Raw genomic sequence first — 27492 nt, 5'->3', positions numbered from 1 at the left:
GCTGTAAGGTTGGGAAAACACCAACTGTTTGAATGGGAAATTAAAACACCTAGGCCTGTAATTTCCGATCCCTACGGGTGTGTATGAGCTGTACACCCGTAGGAACCTCGCAAGTGCCGAAAACCGGCACTTCTGATCTGTCAATCTGCCTGCTGAAATCACTTGAAAATCTTATGCCTGGTAAAAGCATAAGGCCTGCTTTTACCAGCATAAGAGTTTAAAAAAAGTAAAAAAAAAAAAAAAAAATTCACTCATTTATAATTTTACAATACTTTTAAATAAAGTTAAGTTTATTTGTAACCCTGTAATGTAATTTTAATCCATTTTAAAAACGTGATGTTTTAAATTTATTTAATGTTTTGATGTCTTTTTTCAGTGATCCCCATTCATACTTTTGACAGGTCTACCTATGAAGGGGGATTCCCTCCTCCCATTGACTCGCCTGGCCCACGTGATCCCAGGGACGCTTGCGAACCACCTGCACCCCTGGAATACCTGGGCCTCTATGTGCGCGCACCAGGAGAGGCCCAGGAGCAGAAGAGTCCAGACCTCAGGAGCCCTCGGGTAAGGACATAGATTTTTATCTCGATGGGAGGCATCCGCACGCAGACTGGGCTTCTCCTATGTATTCCTTACTGGTTTCACCACTTCCCACCCCTCAAAAGCGACAAGTCACCCAGAATGCCCACACCTGTTCTCACCCACACAAAGGCTTGCATCCCACGCTCTACTGACTTCCCGTTCCCTGTACAATCGACTAAGATGCTCAAGTTCCTCCACGGCCTTGACCCTCCCTCTGGGATAACCTCCAGCTACATGTACCCATGCTCAACTTCCAGTCCTCAAACACAGGTCTACTTCTCATTCCCAACTCCGCCATGGGAAGCCACTCCTTCAGCCATTATTTTTCCACACTCTTGAACTTCCTCCCTCAACATCTATACCTTGTTATCTCCCTTTCTGCCTTCACAAATCCTTCCTCTTCACATCAATAATAAAAGGAAGGCTGGGATGGGAATAGGGCCATTAAGGGATAGTCAGGATAATACAAAAGCAAAATACTGTGGATGCTGGAAATCTGAAATAAAAACATGAAATGCTGGAAATACTCAGCAGGTCAGGCAGCATCTGTAGAGAGAGAAACAGAGTTAACGTTTCAGGTCGATGACCCTTCGTCAGAACCTTTGTCAGGTTAATACCTCAGGTAACGATAGAGAGATAGCAGAAATATTAAATAATTATTTTGCTTCAGTATTTACCAGGGAGATAGAACAGGTGGACATGACACTGGATGATAAGATTAGTAATGAGATAAGCGTATTTAAAATAAAAAAATGGGATATATTAAATAAATTAATCAAACTCGGAGGATAAAACCCCAGGTCCGGATGGATTGCATCCACACATTTTAAAAGAATCTAGAGAAGAAATAGCAGAGGCATTACTACGCATATTTAATAATTCAAAGGCTTTTTGAAAATCCAGATAAATTACATCTACTGCATTACCATTGTCCACTCTCTTGTTACCTGTTAGAAAAAGATATAGTGCCAGAGTACTGGCGGATAGCTAACGTAATACTGATATTTAAAAAGTGGGATAGAACATGTCCAGGGAATTATAGACCAGTCAGCTTAACATTGGTGGTAGGAAAAATAATGGAATGCCTACTAAAGGAGAAAATAGAAGAACATCTAGAAATCAAAAATATAATAATGAATAGGCAACGTGGATTTCAAAAGGGAAAGTCTTGCTTGACCAACCTTATTGAATTTTTTGAAGAGGTAATAAGAGAGTGGACAATGGTAATGCAGTAGATGTAATTTAACTGGATTTTCAAACGGCCTTCGATAAGGTATCCCATAATAGACTGATAAACAAGGTCAGAGAATGTGGAGTCAGGGGACAAGTAGCAGAATGGATTGCTGGCTGGCTTCAAGACAGAAAGCAGAGAGTAGGAGTAAATGGTAGCTATTCACAGTGGCAGAAGGTGGGTAGTGGTTTTCCACAAGGACCACTGCTGTTCACAATTTACATTAACAATTTAGGCTTAGGAATCAAAAACACAATTTCTAAATTTGCAGATGACATCAATTGGGGGGGGATAGTCAATACTGAGGAGGACAAGTTACAGGAGGATATTAATAAACTTGCAGAATGGGCATATAATTGGCAAATGAAGTTCAACACCGATAAATGTGAGGTATTACATTTTGGTAGGAAGAATAGGGAGGTCACTTATCACTTGGAGGGTGCGAGTCTAGGTGGGGTAGAGGAGCAAAGGGATCTGGGAGTACAAATACACAAATCACTAAACGTTGTGACACAGGTTAGCAAGGCCATTAAAAAAAGCAAGCCAAGCACTAGGGTTTATTTCTAGAGGTATAGAATTGAAAAGTAGGGAAGTTATGCTAAACCTGTATCGAACCTTGGTTAGACCACACTTGGAGTACTGTGTACAATTCTGGTCGCCATATTATAAAAAGGATATAGAGGCACTGGAGAGGGTGCAGAGAAGATTTACAAGAATGATACCAGAAATGCAAGGGTATACATATCAGGAAAGGATGAACAGGCTCGGTCTCTTATGTCTTGAAAAAAGAAGGCTGAGGGGTGACCAAATAGAGGTCTTTAAAATTATGAAAATTTTTGATAAAGTGGATACAGAGAGAATGTTTCCACTTGTGGGGAAGAGCATAACTAGAGGCCATCAATATAAGATAGTGACCAAGAAATCCAATAGAGAATTCAGAAGAAACTTCTTTACCCAGAGAGTGGTGAGAATGTGGAACTCACTACCACAGGGAGTGGTTGAAGCGAATAGTATAGACGCATTTAAGGGGAGGCTGGACAAACATATGAGGGAAAAGGGAAAGAGAGAGTTATGTGGATAGATTTAGATGAGGAAAGATGGGAGGAGGCTCATGTGGAGCATAAACACTGGCATGGACTGGTTGGGCCGAATGGCCTGTTTCTGTGCCGTATATCCTATGTAGTACTATCTTTAACTTCTCTTGTTAGTCATGGTTGGACTACTTTTGCAGTGGGATTTTTATTCCTTAAGGGAATGTATATTCATTAAGAATTATGAATTATTTCTTTAAATGCTTGCCATTGCTTACCTACCATCATATCTTTTAATTTAGTTTCCCAATCTACCTTAGCTAACTTGCCCCTTATACCTAAGTAGTTTGCTTTGTTCAGACTTAAGACCCTAGTTTTGTACTTAACTAAATCACTCTCAAACTCAATATAAAAGTCTATCATATTATGATCACTCTTTTCCAGAGGCCCCTTTACTACAAGGTTATTTATTAACCCCGTCTCATTGTACAATACTAGATCTAAAATAACCTGTTACCTAGCTGGTTCCTCAACATCCTGATCTAGAAAACTATCTTGAATGTTTGCTTAGTCTATATGAAGATTAAAGTCCCCCATGATTATTGTATTACCCTTGCTACATGCTCCTCTAATTTCCTGATTTATACTCTTCCCAACGCTACAACTAATGTTAGGGGGACTATAAACTACTCCCACCAATGTTTTCTGCCCTGTGTTGGTTCTTAGCTCCACCCAAACTAATTCTTGTTGAGATTAGCCAAGTTGTTGATATTCACTTATCTCTGGTCTTTCAAATAATCAGGATTGAGTACAAACCAATATGGTGAGTATATTGCATTTAATCGGAGTTTAAGATGGAATATACACACTAGTTATACAGCAAAAACATATGACCGTGACAAGCAGCTGATACCGGGCCCGATCGGACAGATAGCTGGCGTGCATGAACAGCTCTTTGGCTTAAGGCCTTTCTCCCTCTCTTCCTCTCTTCTAGAACCACCAAGAGTGTTAAACTAGGGTCAGCATGGGTCCACCCTCGGAAGAGTGTTAAACCATTGATCATTCTTGGAAGCTCTCCACTTTACCGTCTGTGCTAAGGGCGTTTCAGGTCTTTCTCTGATACCCTTTTTTAGGGGTGGGCCTGGGATGGAATATTAACAAGACCATTTAACCTGTAAGGGTTCCTCTTAAACCAAGGTGCCCAATGGTATGTCGAATTCTTTGCCTCAACTTTCAGATGAAAATCCTCCCCTAAGGGGTCTCATGCTCTTCCCTCACGTGTCTTTCCTGTTTATACATTCTGAAGGCCCATCCATCTGAATTCCTCTTATCTTTCCTTCTTATCCTCCCAAGTTTGGAGTCAGACATGCCATTCTCGGCCTTCAGATATTTGTAGCTGCTTGTTATCAGTTATTTATGTTCAAGCTGTTCATGCAGCTTTAGCTGTGCAAAACTAACTATTTCATTCCATTATCAGACTATTGTACCATGGAATGAATCATTAAATTCCCAATGACATCACCCATTCTATTCTCATACACTGGTTAACTTATGCATTTTAAAGCAGCTTTGTTAAACAAAGTCAAAATCCTACCTTAGCGTTATAATCTGGTTATTAGCAGTAATGGAAGAAATGTAGGCGTTGGGCCTCGGTTGGCCAAATCAAAGATACATAAAACAAAGTCGAAATCCTAACTTACAAACAGCAGATAGCTAGCCTGGGAAGCAGAATGTTATAACGTCCGCAGGGAACCAAAAGCATAAGCAAGTTCTAAGCATCTATCCAGCTATTCTAATACTATTCTGAAGAGAGACTTTTGTCTCAATTTCTAATACAATCATCTAAACACTATTATTCGTGTCACAATTTCATTCGCATAACCATATACATTTTAAATACCCCTAATTTCTAACAGACTCCCCACCTTGAGAGGGAGAAAAACTCTTTCAACCTCTCACTTTCGATTTTGCATCCATCGTGCCAGCTCTAAATTGTTAGTTCGACGGTTCAGTAGGTGGGTCAGATGTTTCAAATAGCAAGACATCAATGAATTGGCTCAGAGGCAGGAAACAAAGGGTAATGGTTGAAGGATGTGTTTGTGACTGAAAGGCTGTTTCCAGTGGGTTCTGCAGGGCTCAGTACTGGGTCCTCTGCTTTTTGTGGTATATATCAATGTTTTGGACTTGAATGTAGGAAGTATGATTAAGAAGTTTGCAGATGATACAAAAATTGGCCATGTGGTTGATAATGAAGTAGAAGGCTGCAGACTGCAGGAAGATATCAATGGACTAGTCAGATGGGCAGAACAGTGGCAAATGGAATTCAATCTGGAGAAGTGTGAGGTAATGCGTTTGGGGAGGCCTAACAAGGCAAGGGAATACACTATAAATAGTAGGACACTGAGAAGCGCAGACAATCAGAGGGACCTTGGAGTGCATGTCCACAGATCCCTGAAGGTAGCAGGACAGGTAGATAAGGTAGTTAAGAAGGCATACGGGATACTTGCCTTTATTAGCCAAGGCATAGAATATAAGCAGGGAGTTATGCTTGAACAGTATAAAAGTTAGGCCACAGCTAGAATACTGTGTGCAGTTCTGGTCACCACATTACAGGAAGGATGTGATTGCACTAGAGGGGGTGCAGAGGAGATTTACGAGGATGTTGCTTGGGCTGGGGAATTTTAGCTATGAGGAAAGATTGGATAGGCTGGGGTTGTTTTCTTTGGAACAGAGGGGGCTGAGGGGAGACCTAATTGAGGTGTATAAAATTATGAGGGGCCTAGATAGAATGGATAGGAAGTACCTAGTTCCCTTAGCAGAAGGGTCAATAACCAGGGGGCATAGATTTAAAGTAATTGGTCGGAGGTTGAGAGGGGAGTTGGAGAATTCTTTTCACCCAGAGGGTGGTGGGTGTCTGGAACTCACTGCCTGAAAGGGTGGTCGAGGCAGAGACCCTCATCATATTTAAAAAGTACTTGGATATGCAGTTGAAATGCCATAACCTACAAGGCTACGGACCAAGTGCTGCAAAGTGGGATTAGGGTGCATTGTTCTTTGTTGGCCGGCGTGGACAAGATGGGTAAAATGGCCTCCTTCTGTGTTGTAAATTTCTATGATTCTATCATCATAATAAGGGCCATTAAGACCAGACATTGGACAGTCACTAGGCCCACTGATACCATTCGTGCCCAAGGATGCTGGCTGGCATTGTAGGCTACTTCCCGCCACTCATGGTCCCCTAATTTACTTACTGCTTTCTCAACTTGGGAGTTAGTTAGTCAGGAGACTCAGAAATTAAGATTTCCCCCTTTTTTACAGTCCACTCCTTTGAGGGGGAGGAGCAGCCTCCAACCCCTCACACAGGTTCAATTCACTGTTCCAGTATTCCAATTCTACCCCGCCTGGGGTATCCTCTGTTTCTTCTATCTTTCCTGATCTTACCCCGCCTGGGGTCTCCTCTATGTTGCTTCAGATCTTCTCTTTCGGTGTGCTCAATTAATTTGTTAGTGCTGGTTAATCATAGGCATGAGGACACAATCGGCTTATGCATCAAAGTCTCACTACACGGGTTACATATATCAAATACACTATCATTACAAGTTGGAGAACTACCAGAGTTACCAAATAATACAAACCTAAGGGTGTGCTGATGTATTAAGCCCAATATCCCAACAGTGTGAACCGTCCCCTATGCTGTCAATTTCAATATCTATTCTCGAGTTGTCTTGTTCCAAACATAAAAATGCTTTAGGGAAGAGTTCAGTCTCATCACAAGCTCACTGAAACCCTCAGACAACAGGGGAATGTTGTACCCGAATTGTGCCACATAATTCTGCAGCTCATACTTAAGTGTCTCATTTACTGTCAGTTTCACTTGAGTGTAGGTTTTGATACTGAGTAAAACGTATTGGTTGAAGGTTGTGGGTAGATGTGGTGTGAAGCAGAAACTGGGGCGATTAATGGTACAGGTCCTGTTAGACCCGTAAAGCGTGGTAGTTGCGGTAGCAGTGACACAGGAGGCACCATCAAAACCACCTCATACTGTATTCGTACTGGCTATTCCCATGCCCTGTTACCTACAAAACACAATTATTACAGTTACAAGTTATAATTCAGTCTTACAATCATTAGCACGTCGACTAAGTACATACATTTCAAGCGACACTGATGCAGACAAAGAAAACAGACATTGTTAAAAAGCTGCAGTTTAACATCTAATCAACAAAAGACTTAAAAGATTCTCCAGATCTCTCTTTTACTCTTATCCATCTTGTGGATAATTCTTACTAAATGTATTTCTCCCTAGCCCTCAATTGTCCCAATCCAAATTCCATTTAACTCTCCACTTCAACTTCAATATCAATCCCTCTAACAGGTACCAGTGTGTTTAACTCTATTCTGATTGTTTCATTAATGAGATAGTTTCTCAATGGAGTATGTGTCAATGCTTTAAAAGTTGTCTCACTCTCTTGAGCCACATTAACCATTTCATGTCTTGTTGTCGAGTAACTGAGCATGTCTGAGGCCCGTTCTTCAGCGCAAATTCACCACGCATTCCCGCAAGCTGATTGCTTCATATGTAACAAATCACATTTGCACAATCCCAATAACTTGCCACACGTGACATCTGATACAAGCCATTCTCGGGCTTTCAGGTGATCTTATCAAAAGATCTTTACTCATCTTCCTCTGCGTGGTCCTGATGTCTTGGGTAGTGGCCAGACTATCACATTTAGTTTTCTTAAAAAGTTCATAGGCAAGGACACAAATGTCTCCAAGAGAAAGCTATCAATTTACTATTTTTAACTACACTTTCCTGACATTTACTAGAATGTATACCAGATTGCACCCAGGTGATTTATGCCAATTCACCTAAGAAAAATGATTTTAGAAAAAGTTCTCTGGCTTCCAGCCTCTCTCTCTCTCTGGAGTCTTCAAGTTGGTGAGCATAGAATCACTCTTAAAAGAGCGTTCGACCAGCCCAACTTCTGCTTGGATATCCCCTCCACCGTCTGCGTGGACAAGCACTCGGTGTTACTTTTATTCTCTTTTTAGGGGTGGGCCTGAGGCCATATTATTGACAAGACCATTTAACCTATAGAGGTTCCCCATAAACCTCATTACCCAATGGGGCTTCAGGTTCTTGGATGAACGCCCTCCCTCATCCAATTTGTCTTATTGTTTAATCTTTCTGAATGTTCTTCCTTTGGAATTCATGTCTTATCTCTCTTGTCTCTATCCTCCTTGAAACAGCAAGTACAAGGCCTGACCACTGTAAAGTCTGTAGGTATTATGGCGAATTAATACACAGACTACAAGAGTAACTTTAACAGGACTTTACTATTCGAAGGTCAGGGCGAATCTGCCCAATAAATCCTGACACAGCACTTATATACCGGTGTGGTCACCGTTGGTATTACAGTATACAGCAGCCAAGATAAAGTAGCACCACACCTAAAATAGTTCTCTTAAAGGTGAACGGTTACATACAGTAGTTCTCTTAAAGGTAGAACAGTTACATACACTACAATCCTCCCCTTTTAGCTTACAACATACTTATTCCCCATTAAACATAACATCATAACATATATCCAACTTCATGTTAAAACAGTTCACAGATGTAGTCTCTGCGGAAACAGTTCACAGATTCAGTCTCTGCGGGAAACAGTTCATAGATTCAGTCTCTGCGGGAAACAGTTCACAGATTCAGTCTCTGCCGAAAACAGTTCACAGATTCAATCTCGGTGGATGCGCCTTCCGTGCTTCTTGACTCGGTCCTGACAACACCTCAGTGGTGTAGCAGTTCCCTGTGGTGTAGTCGGTTCACGTTGCTGGAGTGACTCATCCAATAGTCCTTCACTGGACTTAACAGCTTGAACTTCCATCCTTCTGAACCAGCATTGTTGGCTTGTAAAAACTTGAGTACCTTGGGAAGTTTTTCTACTTCCAAACTGATTTGGCTCCATTCGAAGGGACCCCGTGCGTGATCTAGTAGTGATGATGATGGTCCAGATGATCATCATCTTCTGCTTCGTCTTTTCCTTTTCTGCTTCTTGGAGACTCTCTGGGCTCCACTGTCAGCTGCCAGCTGCATGCACAGTTCCTCCTTCTCGTCCTCCTTTTTCCGTAGTAGCGCCACCATCTCCCGATGTTCCTTAGACTTTTTGTGATTCTTCATGGTTTCTGCACTTTGGGAGTTTTCATCACAAGCTGAGCAGAACAGGTCATCGTAATATTCGATGTCGTCCAACAGGTCATGGTAATATTCGGTGTCATCTTGAGCTAGGCCAGTGAGAGGGTCTTCTATTTCCTCCATACCCAGCTGGACATTAGCCAGCTTTTGTTCCAAATCCAGACATCTTTCCTGAAGAGACTTCTTCAGGCGTTCAGCTTCATCCAGCTTTTTCTGGGCTTCCTGCAAGTCTTTTACTAATGACGTCATTTGTGATTTCAATACATCAACTTCATTCGGAGATTGGTTGATCGGACTATTCAATCCCTCTACTGCAGCAGCTGTTTCAACCTTCTGTTGTTCAACATTGACGTGAGTCAGCATACTTTTGGCATCCAAGGGTTGCTCTGCTGCCATCTTCTCAGTCTGTGTTGCAACCTCAGCTATTTCAATAACTTTTGGGAGCTCCAAACCCCTCTCCTTTGAAGATTTAAACTCCTGTTCAATTTGTTCCCATTTCAGAGTCTTGTCCTTCAGCATCTGAAGGAGTTGGCTGACTGTTAACTCCAAACCCCTCTCCTTTGAAGATTTAAACTCATGTTCAATTTGTTCCCATTTCAGAGTCTTGTCCTTCAGCATATGAAAGAGTTGGCTGACCGTTAACTCTTCTGACCTCATACGTTTCCCAGTAGCTGCAGGGCTGTTTATAACCTTGCCCTGGGGCTCCTTTGCTGTTTCTACTTCGCCATCATCTGCAGCCTCCACCATTCGAATTTCCCCACTTGAATCGTCCGGTGATGCTGCACCCAACTTCAGTAGGAGCTCGGAGTTCATGGTGACCAAATCAGTCTTTTCTGCCTGCAATCCGCTAACAAGCGCTTTCAGTTGCTGAACCTCTTGCTCCACCAGATTAAAGCATGCACCTTCTGAAACCGAATCAGCTTTGATTCGTTTGGCCTCCTTGCCCCGACGGTTTGTGTGCTCCTGCTCCTTTTTCTCCATCAGCTGTTTCTGTTGTCTTTCCAGGTTCTCCCACTCTGTCACAGAACTTTTTCATTGCTTTCATCTCTTGTTCGAGACGGCAACTCAATTGTTCTAATTGCTGTTGTAATTTGAAATGGAGTTGCGTTCGAGCCCGGTGTTCCTCAGAATTGTGCATATCTGTAAACAGGACAGACTCAGAATTCTCTGTCAAACTATGTTGTTGTTGTTCAGTGGAATTCTGTTCTGAAACTTTGTTCTCCTCTGAAGCATAAGCATTTATGCACTCCTTCGTTTTTCCAACCTTAGTCAGCAAGTCCATTTTAAACTCGTCTTTCGCACCTGGGCTGGTCTTATCGTCATCTGTTTCAGAGTCTGAGCTGATTGTCTTCACCGAGTTCTCACTCATTATTGCTTTTAAATAGTGCCATTCCATGTTTATTTCCCAGATCCACTCCCGTCCCAGAAGTGGTGGACCTCCCTCAGGTAGTACATATAAATACATTCCTTGGTGTTCTTTGCCCCTGTCTCTCACCTTGACTTTTATCTTTCCCATGGGGTATACTTTCTGCCCCGTGTATGTCTGCAATACGATCTTGGTATCTCTCAAGGGTATGTGTGAGAATAGCCGGTTGTAATCCCTTCGATTTATGACTGATAGGGCTGATCCTGTGTCCAATTCCATTTTCACTTGGACTCCGGCTATTTTTAGCATGACCCAGATAGTTTGCAGGTCAGCTTCCTTACTCACATTGTGAATTCTCAGACTACCCAGTTCCTGAACGGTTGGGTCTGAATCCGAATTCTGTTCATCTGAACTCTTCTCAGCCACCTTGTGTACCTTATTGTACTTTTCCTGCGGTGACTTTTTTTTGTTGTTGTTGGTCTTCTTTCCTGACCGGCATACCTTAGCTATGTGACCAAGTTTGCCACATTTTCTACATTCCTGGTTTTTAAACCAGCATTGGTTCTGGTCGTGTGTTGTCTTCCCACAACGATAACATTTCGATGTACCCGAAGTAATTTGATCCACACTGAGTACCGCTGCCTTCAGCTGCATTTCCGCTGTGCCTCTCGCTGCGGCTTCGTGCGATGCTGCAATAAGGACAGCCTTATCAAGTGTGAGATCGTTCTCTTCTAGCAGACGCTTTTGTGTTCCTTCCTTTGACAACCCGCACATGAACTTGTCTCTCAATGCCTCTGTCAGATTTTCCCCAAATTGGCAGTATTTCGCTAGTCTACGCAGTTCGACCAAGTATTCCGCGTTGCTTTCCTCTTTCCGTTGCGTTCTCGCATAGAATTTGAATCGTTCTGCCAACCTCAGTGGTGTGGGGTTCAAATGATCCTTCAGGACAGCAACAATATTAGCGAAAGTCTGATCCGCTGGTTTAGCTGGTGATAGAAGATGCTTCAATAGCCCGTATGTCTTTGCCCCCATTGCGTTTAATAAGGTGAGAGCTTTATCATCATCTGCTATCTTATTGGCCTCACAATATATCTCGATACGTTCTACGTACGTGGCCCAATCTTCCACCTCGGAATCGAAGTTGTTGATGTTACCATGCTTAGGCATCTTCACTATCTCTCACTATCTTTCTGCGAAACAAACACGAAATTTTTCTTTAACTTTTTTTTTCTCAAAATGGCGGTTTCCCGCGCTTGTCTTCTTCCCCCGCCCACTTTCAAAATGGCGGTTTCCCGCTTCTGTCGTCTTCCCCGCCTACTGGCGGCTTCCCGCGTTTCTTCCCCTGGCGGGAGGGGTAAGCTTTTCCCTTGGGCGACGACCGCTGGCTTTCGGGGTTCGCAGCCTGCGCGTCAGCTTCAGTGCGTTCCTTGTTCCCTTTTCTCGGCAGGGCAACCGGCGCTGGGTACAACCCGTTGACGGCGAACAGTTTCAGCCGCTGGGCTGGATCTCGCTCAGTCTCCCTCGCTCGGGCTCTGTTGTTCCCTTTTCTCGGCAGGGCAACCGGCGCTGGGTACAACCCGTTGACGGCGAACAGTTTCAGCCGCTGGCTGGATCTCGCTCAGTCTCCCTCGCTCGGGCTCTGTCTCTCCCGCTCGCTCGGGCTCTGTCTCTCCCTCAGCGGCTTCCAATCGCGCCTCCCAGCCCTCTCGCAGTCCGGTGCTTTCCTCCCCGGCTGCGGCTGAGTTCTCCGTGATTTATTTATTTTTATATCTTCCCGCGCCTTACGATCCCGGTCGCAGCGCTTCGTGGCCTCGGTCGCTGCCCGGCCTTTTTCACTCCAATCGCGCCTCCCAGCCCTCTCGCAGTCCGGTGCTTTCCTCCCCGGCTGCGGCTGAGTTACCCGCGGTTTATTTATTTTTATATCTTCCCGCGCCTTACGATCCCGGTCGCAGCGCCTCATGGCCTCGGTAGCTGCCCGGCCTTTTTCGCCGGTTGCGGTCTAGCTGTCTCACGACGCCGTTGCGTCTCCCAGCCCGCTTGTACCGCGGCTTCCGTGCTCCACGCTGCCCCAGTCTCAGCGCCTCTGGGCCCGACTTCTGTCCGGCTCCTTTCCCCCCGACCGTGGTCGAGTTCACCGCCCTTATCCTCCGTTTATTTTTTTATTTTCCCTTTACTCACAGTCACCGTGGCCGACTTGCTTCTCGTGCTGATCGGCTCACTCACCACCGTGGCAGAAGGGACAATCAGTGCCTGTTGCTGATGGAAGGCTTCGTGTCTGAATTCTTCCTTCTTCCTTGCTCTGCAGACTCGAGTTTTCTCTCAGCAGAACGACGAGGGCGGGTGCCTCTTCTCGACGCTCGTTAACTGCTTCGGAAGTATTGTTGCCGCAGGGTAAGATCGAACTCGTCGCCACTGTAAAGTCTGTAGGTATTATGGCGAATTAATACACAGACTACAAGAGTAACTTTAACAGGACTTTACTATTCGAAGGTCAGGGCGAATCTGCCCAATAAATCCTGACACAGCACTTATATACTGGTGTGGTCACCGTCGGTATTACAGTATACAGCAGCCAAGATAAAGTAGTGCCACACCTAAAATAGTTCTCTTAAAGGTGAACGGTTACATACAATAGTTCTCTTAAAGGTAGAACAGTTACATACACTACAACCACCTCTCTTTTTAATCAGGAGGCCCAAGCTAGAGCTGTCGCACTTTAGCCGGTCGTTATCTCACTTTCATCTAGCAAATGGCCCATCCTAAGATGGATGCCTTAACCTCCTCAAATTCCTTTCATTCTATGTCTTTTCCTAATTAACTTTTAATTATCCTTACAAGCAGTTTTGTTAAGCTAACACCATTTCCTACTTAGCATTGTATCATGGTTATTAGTAATAATAGAAGAAACGTAGGCATTGAGCCTTATTTACTCCAATTAGAGAAGCATAAACAAGGTTGAAATCCGAACTTGAAAACAAGACTATTTATGACCATCACACTGCAGAATGCTATAACATCCGCAGGGAACCAAAACACAAGCAGATTCTACACATCTATCTAATTATTCTAAGACTAGTCTGAGAGACTTTCTGTCTCTAGTTCTAATACAGTTATGTAAATACAGCATTACTCGCATCACAGTTTTATCCGCAAAACCATATATATTTTGAGCACCCCTGATTTCTAACAAATTTTGGTTCATAATTTAGCCCTGGGAGCCCTGGTAACATTCTGGTGAATCTGCACTGCACTCCTTCCAAGGCCAATAGATCCTTCCTAAGGTGCGGTTCCCAGAACTATACACAGTACTCCAGATTATGGTGGTCTAATCAGGGCTTTGTATAGCTGTAGCAAAACTTCCTCCTCTTTGTATTCTAGTCCTCTAGATATAAAGGCTAACATTCTATTAGCCGCCTTGATTTTTTTTTTTGGTACCTGACCACCATATTTTAGTGATCTGTGTACATGGACCACTAAATCTTGTTGGATTTCCAGTGTTCCTAGCTTTTCACCATTTAAGAAATACTTGGATCTATTCTTTATTAGTCCAAATGGATGACTTCATAATTAACTGCGTTGATCATTAGCATCCACAGCTTGAGATATATGGAAGCTAATAGGAACATTAACTTAAACCACATAGGTGGCCCACGAGGCTCCATGGTGTGGACTTAAGTGGTCCAGAAAGACAAAGCTTGAACATCTCGGTCCTAAATATTATTTTTCATTAAGGAACATTTGGCTACTCAATGGTAGATTGTTTACCAGATGTGGCTTTGCTTGCCTTCAGTAAACGTCCTTCCACCTCTCAGTACACCAGTGCTATCTCACTCACCACCCCGACTTGTGTGTCCCTTTAAGAATCAGATATAATGTAGGCTCTATTTTGTGTCTGAATGAGTAATGTTGGTCAGCCCAAAGCAGCTGTCCTTAGAATTAATCAGTATTTTTATAAACAATCAAATTTTGTGCCTGCATTAAAAATGAGGGATGACAGTATTCAAGAGAATCGAGAGATTTGGAAGATTATGGCTAAAGCATCTGCAATTTCCTCACCTACTTCCTTTAAAACCCTGGAGTGGAAACCATCAGGTCCTGGGGATTTGTCCGTCTTTAGTGCCATTATTTTTTCAATACTGTTTTCTTGCTTATGTTAACTTTAGTGAGTTTCAGTCCTTGAATCATGATTAGTTCCCCATAACTCTCAGGTATATTATTTTCTTCCTTTACGGTGAAGACTGACACAAAGTAATTATTCAACAAGTCTGCCATTTCCTTATTTTCATTTGCAATATTACCCGCATCTGTTTTTAAAGGGCCCATGTTACCCTTGACTACCCTTTTTCTTCTAATATAATTATAAATACGTTTTGTGTTAACCTTGATAGCCCTCGCAAGTTTCTTTTCATATCCCTACTTTGCAGCTCTTACTATCTTTTTTATCTGTGTGTTTGGTATTTCATCCAAAAATGGAGAAAGTGTTTTGTGGAACACAAAGGAACATTAAATGTAACTCCTCTAACTTCACTGGTAAAACTTATCACAGTCCCCAGAATGTGAGATGAGATGGCTGGAAGATAGCCCCTGACCCTCCAAACTAGACAGCCTGGAATCCGACACTTGTGACAAATGTAGGTGTTTTGTTGTCTTAACAACAACTTGCATTTATATAGCACCTTTAACGTAGTAAAACATCCCAAGGCGCTTCACAGGAGCGTCATCAAACAAAATTTGACACGGAGCCACATAAGGAGATATTAGGACAGGTGACCAAAGGCTTAGTCAAGGAGGTAGCTTTTAAGGAGCATCTTAAAGGAGGAGAGAGAGGTGGAGAGGTTTAGGGAGCGAATTCTAGAGCTTGGGGCCGAGGCAGCTGAAGGCACGGCCAATGTGGGAGCAGGTGATAGTTGCTCACTTTCCAACTTCCTTGAGCGCAGGAAGCTAATAATATTGCTGACACTAGGAAATAGCACCGTGCACATTTAGAGGAATACTTTATAGACACCCTAAGGGAGCTTGGAACTGCTTACAACCTATGCTATACCTGACCTGGTAGGGCTTCATGCTGCTGCTGGGTGGAATAAAGAAAATAAATTCCTGAATACTGTCACCCCTGATTTTAAATGTGTGCGAAAAATTTGATGGTTAAAAAAATACTGATTAACTCTGAGGACGGCTGCTTTGGGTTACCAGCACTACACAGACAGACACAAAATAAAGCCACACTAGCCTGTGACATTTAAGCTGGCCTACATTATATCTGATTCTAAAAAGAACACACACTTCAGGGTGGTGAGTGAGATAGCTTTGTTGTAGTGAGAGGCGGAAGGGTGTTTACTGAATGCAGCAAAAGCCACAGACGGTAAACAATCTACCATTGAGTAGCCAAATGTTCCCTAATGAGAAATAATCTTTAGGACAGAGATGTTCAACAACAACAACAACTTGCATTTATATAGAGCCTCTAATGTAGTAAAACATCCCAAGGTGCATCACAGGAGCATTATCAAACAAAATTGGACACCGAGGAGATATTAGGACAGATGACCAAAAGCTTGGTTAAAGAGGTAGGTTTTAAGGAGCGTCTTAAATGTGGAAAGAGAGGCGGAGAGGTTTAGGGGAAGAATTCCTGATCTTAGGGCCTAGGCAGCTGATGGCACGGCCACCAAGGGTGGAGTGATTAAAATTGGTGATATGCAAGAGACCAGAATTGGAGCAGCGCAGAGATCTTAAAGGTGTAGGGCTGGAGGAGGCTACAGAGTTAGGGAGGGGTGAAGCCATGGAGGGATTTGAAAACAAGGCTGCGAATTTTAAAATTGAGGCAATGCCAATGTAGGTCAGTGAGCACAGGGGTGATGTGTTCACAGGACTTAATGTGAGTTAGGATACGGGCAGCCGAGTTTCGGATGAGCTCAAGTTTATGTAGGGTGGAGGATGAGATGCCGGCCAGGGGGCGGGGACTGAAGACAAAGGCTTCGGTCTTCCCAATATTTAGTTGGAGTAAGTTTCTGCTCATCCAGTACTGGATGTCGGACAAACAGTGTGACAATTCAGAGACAGTGGAGGGGTCGAGAGAGGTGGTGGTGAGGTAGAGCTGGGTGTCGTCAGCGTACATGTGGAAACTGATGCCGTGTTTTCGGATGATGTTGCCAAGGGGAAGCATGTAAATGAGAAATAGGAGGGGCCAAGGATAGATCCTTGGGGGACACCAGACTTAATGGTGTGGGAGCGGGAAGACAAGCCATTGCAGGTGATTCTCTGGCTATGACTGGATAGATAAGAATTAAACCAGGCGAGGGCAGTCCCACCCAGTTGGACGATAGAGAAGAGGCATTGGAGGAGGATGGTGTGGTCAACTGTGTCAAAGTAGAGAAGGATGAGGGGGGTTAGGTCACCATGGTCACAGTCACATAGGATGTCATTTGTGACTTTGATAAGGACCGTTTCGGTACTGTGCAGGGGCAGAAACCCCATTGGAGAGATTCAAACATAGAACTGCGGGAAAAATGGACACGGAATTGGGAAGCGACAACAAGTTCAAGGCAATGCTCCCTCTAATTTTTTTTTGAGACTACATCACCGAGGCTGCCACTGCCAGCAGTGTCGCCCCCCACCACCTGGCTCCAGTGCCCGAAGAAGCTTCATGACCTCAGGCCACTGGTCAAGTTCAGTGAATGCATCTTCAAAAACCATCTCCTACCAACTACACCACTAGCCTTGCACACTGCACAATGCACGACTTCCCCCCCCCCCCCACCGACCCCCGACCCCCACCCCCAATCACTCACCTAACAACAATCCGTACCAATCACGAGGCACATCTCCAATTCCTAGCCTCACCTCCCCTCCTTGGAGGAGATGGTGCAGGCCATTTTTGGCAGAAGCATGGCTGACCCTTTGGCCAATGGCAGGACTGAAAGGATACAAGATGCTGGTATCCTCATACATTATGCTCCTCATGCTTTCCTGCTCTCCTGTCACCACAACTCTACCCTTGTGCCTTCCTCATTTCACACATTCAAGAAATGCAACCTGCCCAGCCAGTGAGTGACCAAGAAGAGGGAGAGGAGGGTGAAGAAGATTAATTTGACACTCCCAGCCACCAGCTCCTCAAGGTCAACCAGCAAGGCCATTTGCAGTGTACCCCCACTGAAAGTCAACAGCCTTCCTCCAGCCATGCTGCAGCCACTGGGGTAGCACTGTGTGACATCAGTAGAATAGGCAAAGGCACACACAAGACAGTCACTAACAGAATGCATAAGGGTGATGAGTTGATTTCTTGATGTCATATTAGATGGGTAGATGTATAAAGTTGGATTGGAAAGTTTGCTTTGTGGTGGCTTTTATTTCAGCATCATGGCCAAGAGGACGTTGTGATGCTCAGTAACAGAGGGAAGGTAAGGTGTGGGACTAATGTTGGGGTTGAGGTCACTGGGACCACAGGCGGATGATTCCATCCCGGATATCCCGGCCACAAAGGGGCTGTCTGGGATGCATCCTTCTGTCTGCTTCCTCCTCTTACCTCTGCAAGCGGATGCTGTAAATCTGAAATTACAGCATAAAATGCTGGAAATACTCAACTGGTCAGGCTGCATCTCGACCTGAGACATGGGCCTAGAAATTTGGTGGGCTGCGCCACCAGTTAGCACCCAAAGAGGGCACTTGGTGGGTTTAGCGCCACTGGCCACGCCTCCCGCGAAATTTAGCGGGGCGCTAATGGCGGCACTAGCCGTTAGCGCTGTGCCGCCACCGATTACGTCATCGGTGTGCGCAGTGCCCCGCAACTGCCCCGATCGCGAAATTTGGTAGCGCCCCCTGCTGTAACGCCGGTCGCAAATTGCGACCAGTTCAGGGGGGCTTACCTGCAGCGGTAGAGGCGCTGAGGTGTGGGGTGGCCATTTTTTTTGCTGGCCGCCTGCCAGCACCAATTCGCGCAGCCGTCCCTGGCCTCCTGAGCCCCCCCCCCCCCCGCGTTGTGCTGGCTGTCTCCCAAGAGCCCGGCACTTCTCCTTGGTGCCGGGCTCTTTTGCCGGCATTCGCGATCTTAGATCGCGCTGCAGCAGGCCCCTCCTCTTTAAGAAGGGGAGGAAGGCCTGCAGTACCGCAGCACGTTGCGCTGTGGACTTCAGTTGCAGCGCCCCAAGACGGATGCGGGGCGCCTTGAGTAACGCCGCGCTTCCGTTTGGGGTGCTCAAACTGAATTTCCGGCGGGCGCTCGCGACTCCTTCCGGGGTGGTACTTCCGGCGCCCTGGTGAGACTGGCGCCCCAAATGGGGTGACCCCGAATTTCTAGGCAATGAACTCTGTTTTTCTCTCCACGGATGTTGCCTGACCTGCTGAGTATTTGCAGCATTTTCTGTCTTCTCAAGGCCTTCATTTACTATCCGAGCCCTTGCAAGTATCCAGCAGCACATCCTACACACTTAAAAAACTTTTAACATCAATTGCAGCAAGCCATTTGTTCAATAAAATCAAAAATACCCAGTGCAAAAGCTTAAATACTAACTTACCTGAAAGATCTGTGTGTCCCTTTAAGAGGTGCTGACATCGCCACTGTCAGCCTGCTTGTATGCCAGGTTAACCTGGCGTGCTTAGGATCCAGCGCTGAATTCAGCGCTAGGGCCGAAGTTCGCGTTGGTGACGTTAAGTAGGCGTTGCACGCTGATTGACGTCGCCACGCCGCCATTTTTTCCAGCGTGGCGCTGCCAGTTACCGGCAGCGCAAAGGTAGGGATAGAAACGGCAGCCACTGCAAGACCCACCACCAGCTGGCGAAAGAGCAGCGGCCAGTGATTTATTGCCATTTAATGGCACTACGGAGTGGCAGTCAGGCCACGAATTTCTAGCCCATAGAATCACAGAAGTACAGCACAGTAGGAGGCCATTCAGCCCATCGAGTCTGTGTCGGCTCTTGCAAAGAGCAATCCAATTAGTTTTACTCCCCCACTCTTTTCCCCATATCCCTGCAATTTATCCAATTCCCTTTTGAGGGCTACTATTGAATCTGTATCTACCACCCCATCAGGCAGTGCATTCCAAATCCCCACACCCAGTTAAATAGTTATGAAGCACTGACAGGAAATTACTTCTGTTGTAGAAGCGAGGTGTCAGAAAAGCTAATGAAAAATATACAAGATTTGTTCAGTCTTAACAGAGACATGTGATGCATTGTCACAGGCAAACATGCTTTGAACTCATTTTGCTTTTTAATAAGTTATTTACTTTTTGATATATATTTAAAGATAAAGATTATTACTCAAACACCACAACGTCATGTCAAACAGGAAGACTGGTGTAAAACAAACCCATTTCACCTTACTGGCAGAAGCACGGTTGCACACTCTTACCCACTGAACAACTGTATCAGAGCTGTTGCTATCCCTGTCCCAGAACTGAACTTGTCAATTCAGCTGGTGTTGGGCAAAATGTCTTCACTCGTAAACTGTTTTACCAAGTGGATTCTCCTCATGGTTACTCTAGGTAAGGATGCTTATTTATTCTGACAATGCTAGTGAAGTTGTGAGAACAGCCCGTATAACATCTTTCAGTTTCTACAGGATAACCTGCTGGTACTGATTGTTATTTTTCTATCACTGAAGTTCCTGGCCTTGCAGGATTTTTTTGTCAAGCATTCAGGTGGCCTAAATGTCGTGCAGTCTACCACCGGGTGTTGACCTGTGTTCTTTTGAGGCCTTGTTTATATTCACAGAAAACTAAATTATTTAAACAGGAATCTGCCATGAATATGAAAAGGAAACTGTGTTTCATGAGGCATTTACGTGCAGAATAATGTGATAAGATGTGACTGGTAATGCAGTGGTATCAACTTTGTCAATCTTATTTTCTGCTACCGATAATTCTTTTTGTGTAATTTTAATTAAGCATCAATTAAAGTTCAAAAACGTGTCTCAAACTCTCCAGTACAAGCAATGCACCATTTCAATTTTGTTTTCACTGTGAGTAGGCTATTCCAGCGCAGTAAGAGATATACACTCGCCAAGAAGGCGCATTGATGTTAGAAGTAGAGCAGAGCCATGCAGGATTCTTGCACTTGTTAATGTTGGAACATGAGAAATAACCTAATCACTTCCTCTGCTGGCACCAATCTCAATGCTGCATTCTCAATGTACATGATTTAATTGGAAATGCACTTAACTCTCATTGACCCAAACAATTATATTATAAATCTCTTGTGACAAAGCACATTGTTATTACAAACCTTGTGGGGGGAGAAATTCGGAGTGAGAGAGGCCGGAAGCCAGAGAACTGTTCACACACACCAGCCGCCTGTCCGATCGGGACCGGTACCAGCTGTGTGTTATATTCCGTCTTAAACTCTGATTAAACACAATGGGGGAGAAATCCGGTATCGCCCCGTTTGGGGCACAATTATCGGCCGGGCGCAAAGATTAGCGCCTAACGCTAATTATCGCCTCCGACTGCAAACTTGGTCTCTGTCGCCCCTGACAGTGATTTGAGCGCTAAATCAGGTGCTACACACCTCTCTCAAGGCGCTAACGCTGAGGAGTGAGGCGCTACCTCAGAGCGCTGGCGAAACTCTGGTGATGTCAGTTAGCAATGGAACTCGGACACAAAGGCGCCAGCCAGTTCTTAAAGGGGAGGGTCGATCTTGCTCTCCAGCCACACTGCTCATTGCAGCCTTGAATCTCGGCCTGGAGAGACCTGTACATCAATTCTCCTGGAAAGAACAATGGAGAGGGCCAGGGAAAGAGCTCAGAGTGCAGCCCCCATAGTCTCTTCTAAATCGATGCAAGGAAGGTCAAATCAAAAGTGCTGCTCAGTACCCAAAACTCCTTCACACAGCGTTGAAGCTCTCCAGAAGACTCTCTCTCTTTCTCTTCGAATGCGAGGTGCAAAAATGTTGCTGACAAAAAAAGGCAGGAAGCGGCCGCCTTTAAATGGCGCTCCCCCAGTCCCTTCCCGACTACAAAACGTTCCCCTCTACCTGTCGTTGCTAGCGGCAGGTGGAAAGGCAGGGGGCGCCACTCAATATCTGGGCGCTGCTGGGGCATTGCCTGCTCGACTGACATCACAATCTGCGGGTGCAGGAGATCATGGCGGTAGTGTTTAGCGCCACCACAAAATGTCTGGTCAATTTTGCGAGCGGCGCAAACATCGCTGCGCCCGGGCATTAGCTGCTTTGCGCCCTGTTAGCGCTAATGGGAGGTGGTAATCAACCGAAATTTTCCCTCTTGGTCTTTCAAATTTACAAACCTCTCGCTATAACAAACTAGTATTATTAAAACGGGCAGTGCTATGCTTTTCCATGAGACAGTTTTAATTGATTGTACCATTGACCTAGGTTTCATACCTTGATTTCATCCACTCCTAGAATCAAATGTTGATTAAAAACAAAAGACAAAATGAACACAACTTATGCTGAGCTGAAGAACCCATGTAATGTCTTGCTCAGTAACGATTTCAATCAATATTAAAATCATATCTTTAAATAACTAGGCAGATTCACACAGAGATATTTGAATAGTTTTTATTAACTATGCTAATTTGTTTTGATTTTTCATGGGAACAGATTTGACACATAATGAAGAGCAAGTTCCCCAAACTCCAGCTGTCCTCAGAAGGTTAACGGGAGAGAGTGCTAACCTCACCTGTTCCTACTGGCACGATCACTCCGAGCTAGAAATGGTGTCTGTTTCCTGGTGGAGGAATATGCGTAACGATCCTGTGTGTAGAATACTTCATATGAATAAGACGCTGATGCAGAGTCCTACGTGTGATAGTCGAGTGAGCATTACTTTGGAGCTCAATGCTCAGGTTATGCAGTTTTCCATCCGAGATCTCCAAGTGAATGACACAGACCTTTATTACTGTAAGATTACAATCTCTATACCACCGCCTACCATAGAAATACAAGGGAACACAACACGCCTCATAGTAAGAGGTATGAATTATTATATTAATACATTATAAAGTCTTATATATATTTCTATACTATTGTATTGACAACATAAATCTGTTGTATTTTCACCTAATAATTGTCTTTTGTGATCACAAGATAGTTTGAATTGTAAATATCTTTGAAAAGAAATTTCTTATGATTATTATCTACATCATAACCAACATGTTTGCCTGTCATAGAATCAATGTACAGCATTAAGTTGAGAGAACAGCATCACTATATGCACAATGGGTATTTTTCCAATGGAAAATAAAGTAAAATATATAATTTTCAAATATTAATGACTCTTGTTACATTTTCTTCACCAAGCTTCTCCAGGGGTGGAAGTTGAATTTCTTCCCCCGCCTGAAAATGGCTGCTGCGTACAACTGGTTTGTAGAGCAGTGAACTTCTATCCTGAGAACATTCAACTGAGCTGGAGTAAAGAAGGGAAGGAAGGCTCAGCATGGATTTACTCTGCAATAACTATTACGTCAAATATAAGCAATTCCAGATCAAGTTATCTTAACCTCTCTGACTGGAAGGAGGGGGATGTGTATTCATGTCATGTGAATCATTCATCATTGCAATCCCCTCTCATTAGAATAATAACCATACCATTTGATGGGCAGCGTGAAGGTATTTCAGTTTTACAGTTTTCTTCCCCTTCTTCACTTTAAAATCACTCTCTCCTTTTAATCAGAAAGTGAAATAGTCTGGGTAGTATTCTTCCAACTCTTTATCTGTGTTTACAGAAAATAGCAGATTCCATAAGTGGACTGATGTCCCCTGTGTGTTAAAACCTACTGTCTTGGAGGCCGTGACATGAATACCACAGAAATAACAAAGGGCTTTTTACTAAAATATAGACACAGGACTAGCTGCCCACCATGCACTCCTACTCCCTCTGATTGCTCTGGCTAAAACTACAAGTAACATTTATTTTTATGAATGAAGTTTATGCACAAGCATAAGAGAGTAGTAAGAAACTAAGGTGGGAATTTGAACGCCTGCTGCCCGCCGGGCTGTTAGCATGGAGTGGGTGAAATCTCCATTCCATGACTCGGGCGGACACCTCATACATTTATGCAAATTGAGGTCCAATTACAGTAAGAGGACCCCAACACCATCTTAACCAGGAAGTCAGCGGGACGCCCGCAGCAGCTGCCCCGAGAGCAAGGACCTGGTCTCCAGGGCGAAGAGCTTTTCCAGGCCGCACAAGGGAAGTGTTGGCCTCTCCTTCCCCGGACTCTCGCTTTTCGCAAACCACTGGCCACATTTTACCCTCCGCATGCACCTGTATTTACCCTGGGCCCGGTCCTGTCTCATTCCCCACCAGTTCCTGCCAACTTGTGGACAGCATTTCATCAACTGTCAATTGTACTGATCCTCATAACCCTCGGCCCTGTTCCCAACCAAATATTCATCCAGTATTTTGTTATACAGGAATTAATTCACACATCATTAGCTGTATTACTTGGGAATATTTTCTGACATCTTGCTTGAAGTTTGTTAACTTTGTGCTCAGTTTACGACTCAAAAACAGACTTTTCCATGTTCCTAAGTAATCAATATAAACAAGAACAGTAAAATATATTTGATATTGGAAGAAATTCATTGTATTGGTTATCGGATGACCTGGTGATTAAGCCATTAATTCAAAGACCTTCTTGGTTTTTTTTTTACTACAGGCCGAGTGTATATTTGGGCAGTGCTTGCTTTTCTGTGCCTAATCCTAGTAACTGTGGTTGGCTATTTACTGTTGAAGCGTTCAAGAAAAGGTAAGATCCAGATCTTTATAGCCTTTGCTTTCAAATCATCAAAGTTGTGGTCTGTGGATGCCTTTAATTGATCATGTGAAAATGGAGTCAGTATCACTGTTTGCACTATCTTTCTGACTTTAATCCAGGTTCCAGTAGGTGAATCCATGTGTGGGCTGAATGGAGCTGATGCACTTACACTGCTGGCTTTCAGTATACGTGTTTTACATGCCTAACTGATAGCTGGGTGTAGTGGATTAGAAGGCTGTCTTTTCATGTCTTAAACCAATATTCTCAACCCAGTTCCAACTGGATATGGTCCCATCGTACAAAACTGCCCTTTGGCACTAAACTGGTAATCTCATTGAGAGAGTAGACAAGGATGGCTGGTGTGGGAATTGGAAAAAGTCACTATGGGGCAGTCGGAGTAGTACTGTGAGATTGGGTTCAGGAACATTGATAAAGCAGAGTGTAGCCTGATTTATTCTTCATAACCCATCTATATATATAAAAGAGCTCTTCTGTCTGTCTGTCCTGATGTCTGTCCCGATGTCTGTCTGTCCGTCCGTTCTCTATACGTTTGAAAGTTACAGAGCGTACCGACGCGCGCGTCGCCTCAAAAGAAAGCTTGCGATTCCGGACCGGTCATAGGCGTATTTACGTTTCGGCCGGACAAAAATCCCGCCCGCGGTATCCCAAAAACTTTCAGCGTTCTGCTCATTAGCATCTCATTAGCGACCGTGTGACGTCGAGGTCCACCAATCGGACGGCGGGTTCCTTCCTACAGTTGAGTGTCGAGTGACTCGACGATTGACCAATCCTACGCTTCGGTGACCTGACCGGTCGACCAATCGGTGCGTGTGTGGGTGGGCCTTATCCTTCTGAACTGAGGTGAGTGGACGCCATCTTGATTTTTCACAATTTTTTCCTCCACACTTTCTGTGTGTTAGGGAACTAAGGTAAATATTTTAATGATGTGTTAGGGAATTAAATAACAATTTAATAGGGGGGGGGGAGAGCCTCGGGAAATCGCGGGGGGGGGGAGAGCCTCGGGAAATCGCGGGGGAGAGCCTCGGGAAATCGCGGGGGGGGGAGAGCCTCGGGAAATCGCGGGGGGGGGTGGAGAGCCTCGGGAAATCGCGGGGGGGGGAGAGCCTCGGGAAATCGCGGGGGGGAGAGCCTCGGGAAATCGCGGGGGGGGGGCGAGCGAGCCTCGGGAAATCGCGGGGGGCTCGCGCTGACCGCGCATGCGCCGCCCGCACTGACCGCGCATGCGCCGCCCGCCCGCAGCGGCCGTCCATCAGCCGCGCGATACGCGGGGGACCTCAGCTCCGGTCCGTCCCGGCCTCAGAACCCGACCGCGCCTTAAGCGCTAGGCCCCGCACGGCCGCTATCGCAACGGCACCGGACCTCAGGCGCTAGGCAGGGGGAGGGGCCGGAGAGAGGGACAGAGGGGAGCGGGGGTGGGCGAGGGGAGTGTGGGGGAGGGGAGGGAGGGAGAGGAGGGGAGGGAGAGAGTGGAGGGGAGGGAGGGATAGGACAGGGAGAGGACATGACAGGGAGAGGGGGGACACACAGGGGCAGGGAGAACAAGCGCCCCAAAATTGCCCTCGCAACGCGGGGCTCCCCAGCTAGTGATATAATATAACATAGGAGTGCTTCAGACTGATACTGGGTTCACCTTGATGAGCATAAAATTCATAAATTATTTTTATTAAACTGTTAGCTTGATATTGAGTATAAGACTGAGTATATCTGAATGATGCATGTGCACATACACACACAGTATGCAAGTGAAAATTGATATTTTTTGCTAATTTTTGGTCAGCAAAATAGAGAAATATACTAAAAACCGAACTAATCCACTTGTAAATTCAACAACCATTTGCATTTGACTGTCTCCAAATATGCCTTGGCAACCTAACCCAGAGTTGCATTGACTTTATACAAAGCCACATTCAGAGTGAAAAATTGAATTTATATTGACATTGAATTTACCCTGGCTTTTAGCTGACACTTTTAGTTGGATATATTCCTCATTCTACCTGTGAATTGCTATATCAATAGGGTACCTTGTGGTCAGTTCTGTAATTCAACACAGTCATGCTGGATGCAGAACATAGAGCTCTGTGAAACCTCATCCTGTATCCACACGTTATTAAGCAACACTTATCAATCAATCATACATCATAGAATATTAATTTATGACTATTCTTACATTATAGTCCTCTGTACTGTGAAACAGATACTTGTATCGCTCTTTTTCAAGCAAATTTTTTAAATATTAGTTCCTGGGATGCGGCGATGCTGGCAACGCCAGCATTTATTGCCCATCCCTAATTGCCCTTGAGAAGGTGGTGGTGAGCTGCCTTCTTGAACCGCTGCAGTCTTTGTGGCGAAGTTACTCCCACAGTGCTGTTGGCGAGGGAGTTCCAGGATTTTGACCCAGTGACAATGAAGGAACGACGATATATTAATTGACATTCAGCTACTAATTTAAAACTGAGTTTGCAAAACTGTTCTCAGTAGTTTTCAAGCGATTGAAACTGAATAACAGTCTTGCTCGCAATGACAGAACGAGTCTCACTAGCAGAAGACAAACTGCATGCACTGGTGCAAAATGATAAAATCCACTTTCCGTGTGAGTTTGCCATGGGATTTTACACCACTGCACTATCCATTCAGAGGATTGATATTGATTCCTTTGTGATTGTGTGTTCTTTAGGTATATGTACAGGAAACTCTTTTTTTAATCCGGTTGATCAAAAAGTCCGGATTACAGAGTGGTATACTTACTAAGGTACGAGAGCCCGTACACGGCCACAGATCCAGGCATCCCTGTTGCATGGCAACAGGTGCAGGAACCCCGGTTACACTGCCACAGATCCAAGAACCCCGGTTACACGGCCACTAATATGAAGTAAAACTTACCTGAACCTACTCCTGAATTTTGCCGGTTAAGAGAGATTTCCGGTTATTTAGGTGCCGGTAAAAAGAGAGTTTCCTGTACATCACAGAATGAATTAAATGACACAAATTGCATTTTTAGACAATTTTTCTTTCATTTTAGCAGATTCTGAAGCCAATCCGATCTATGTTAATTTTGTCGCTGGATCAAGAGAAGTGGCTGCCTCAATATGTCAGAATTCTAATCAAAATTCAGCTTCTAATTATAGTTTAATTGGACACATTCCATTGGTTGTATATGAAAATACCTTTACAGGCCGTTGAACTGGCATCAATTTTATAAAAACTGTGGTGTATGTAACCTGTTCCACCTTAAGAGAACTACCTTAAGAGATGTACTACTTTCTCTTGGCTGCTGTATACTGTAATACCGGTGGTGACCACACCGGTATATAAGCGTTGTGTAGTGATTTGCTGGGCAGTTCAGCCCTGACCTCCGAATA

General features: G+C 44.6%; 1 gene segment (V, D, J or C); it reads left to right on the top strand.

Moving 5' to 3' along the window:
• The first annotated feature begins 456 nt into the window (after positions 1-456).
• Positions 457-27492, top strand: LOC147107685 (immunoglobulin heavy constant gamma 2B-like). The segment is given in 5 exon segments: positions 457-564; positions 21954-22325; positions 22653-22961; positions 24014-24103; positions 27156-27492. Coding segments are annotated over 4 exon segments (816 nt in total).

Source organism: Somniosus microcephalus, chromosome 14, assembly GCF_052327205.1.
Source record: "Somniosus microcephalus isolate GS21.2 chromosome 14, FLI_Smic_1.0, whole genome shotgun sequence".
Lineage (NCBI taxonomy): Eukaryota > Metazoa > Chordata > Chondrichthyes > Squaliformes > Somniosidae > Somniosus > Somniosus microcephalus.
Note: the sequence above shows the minus strand (reverse complement) of the source record. Positions and strands in the feature narration are given on the sequence as shown.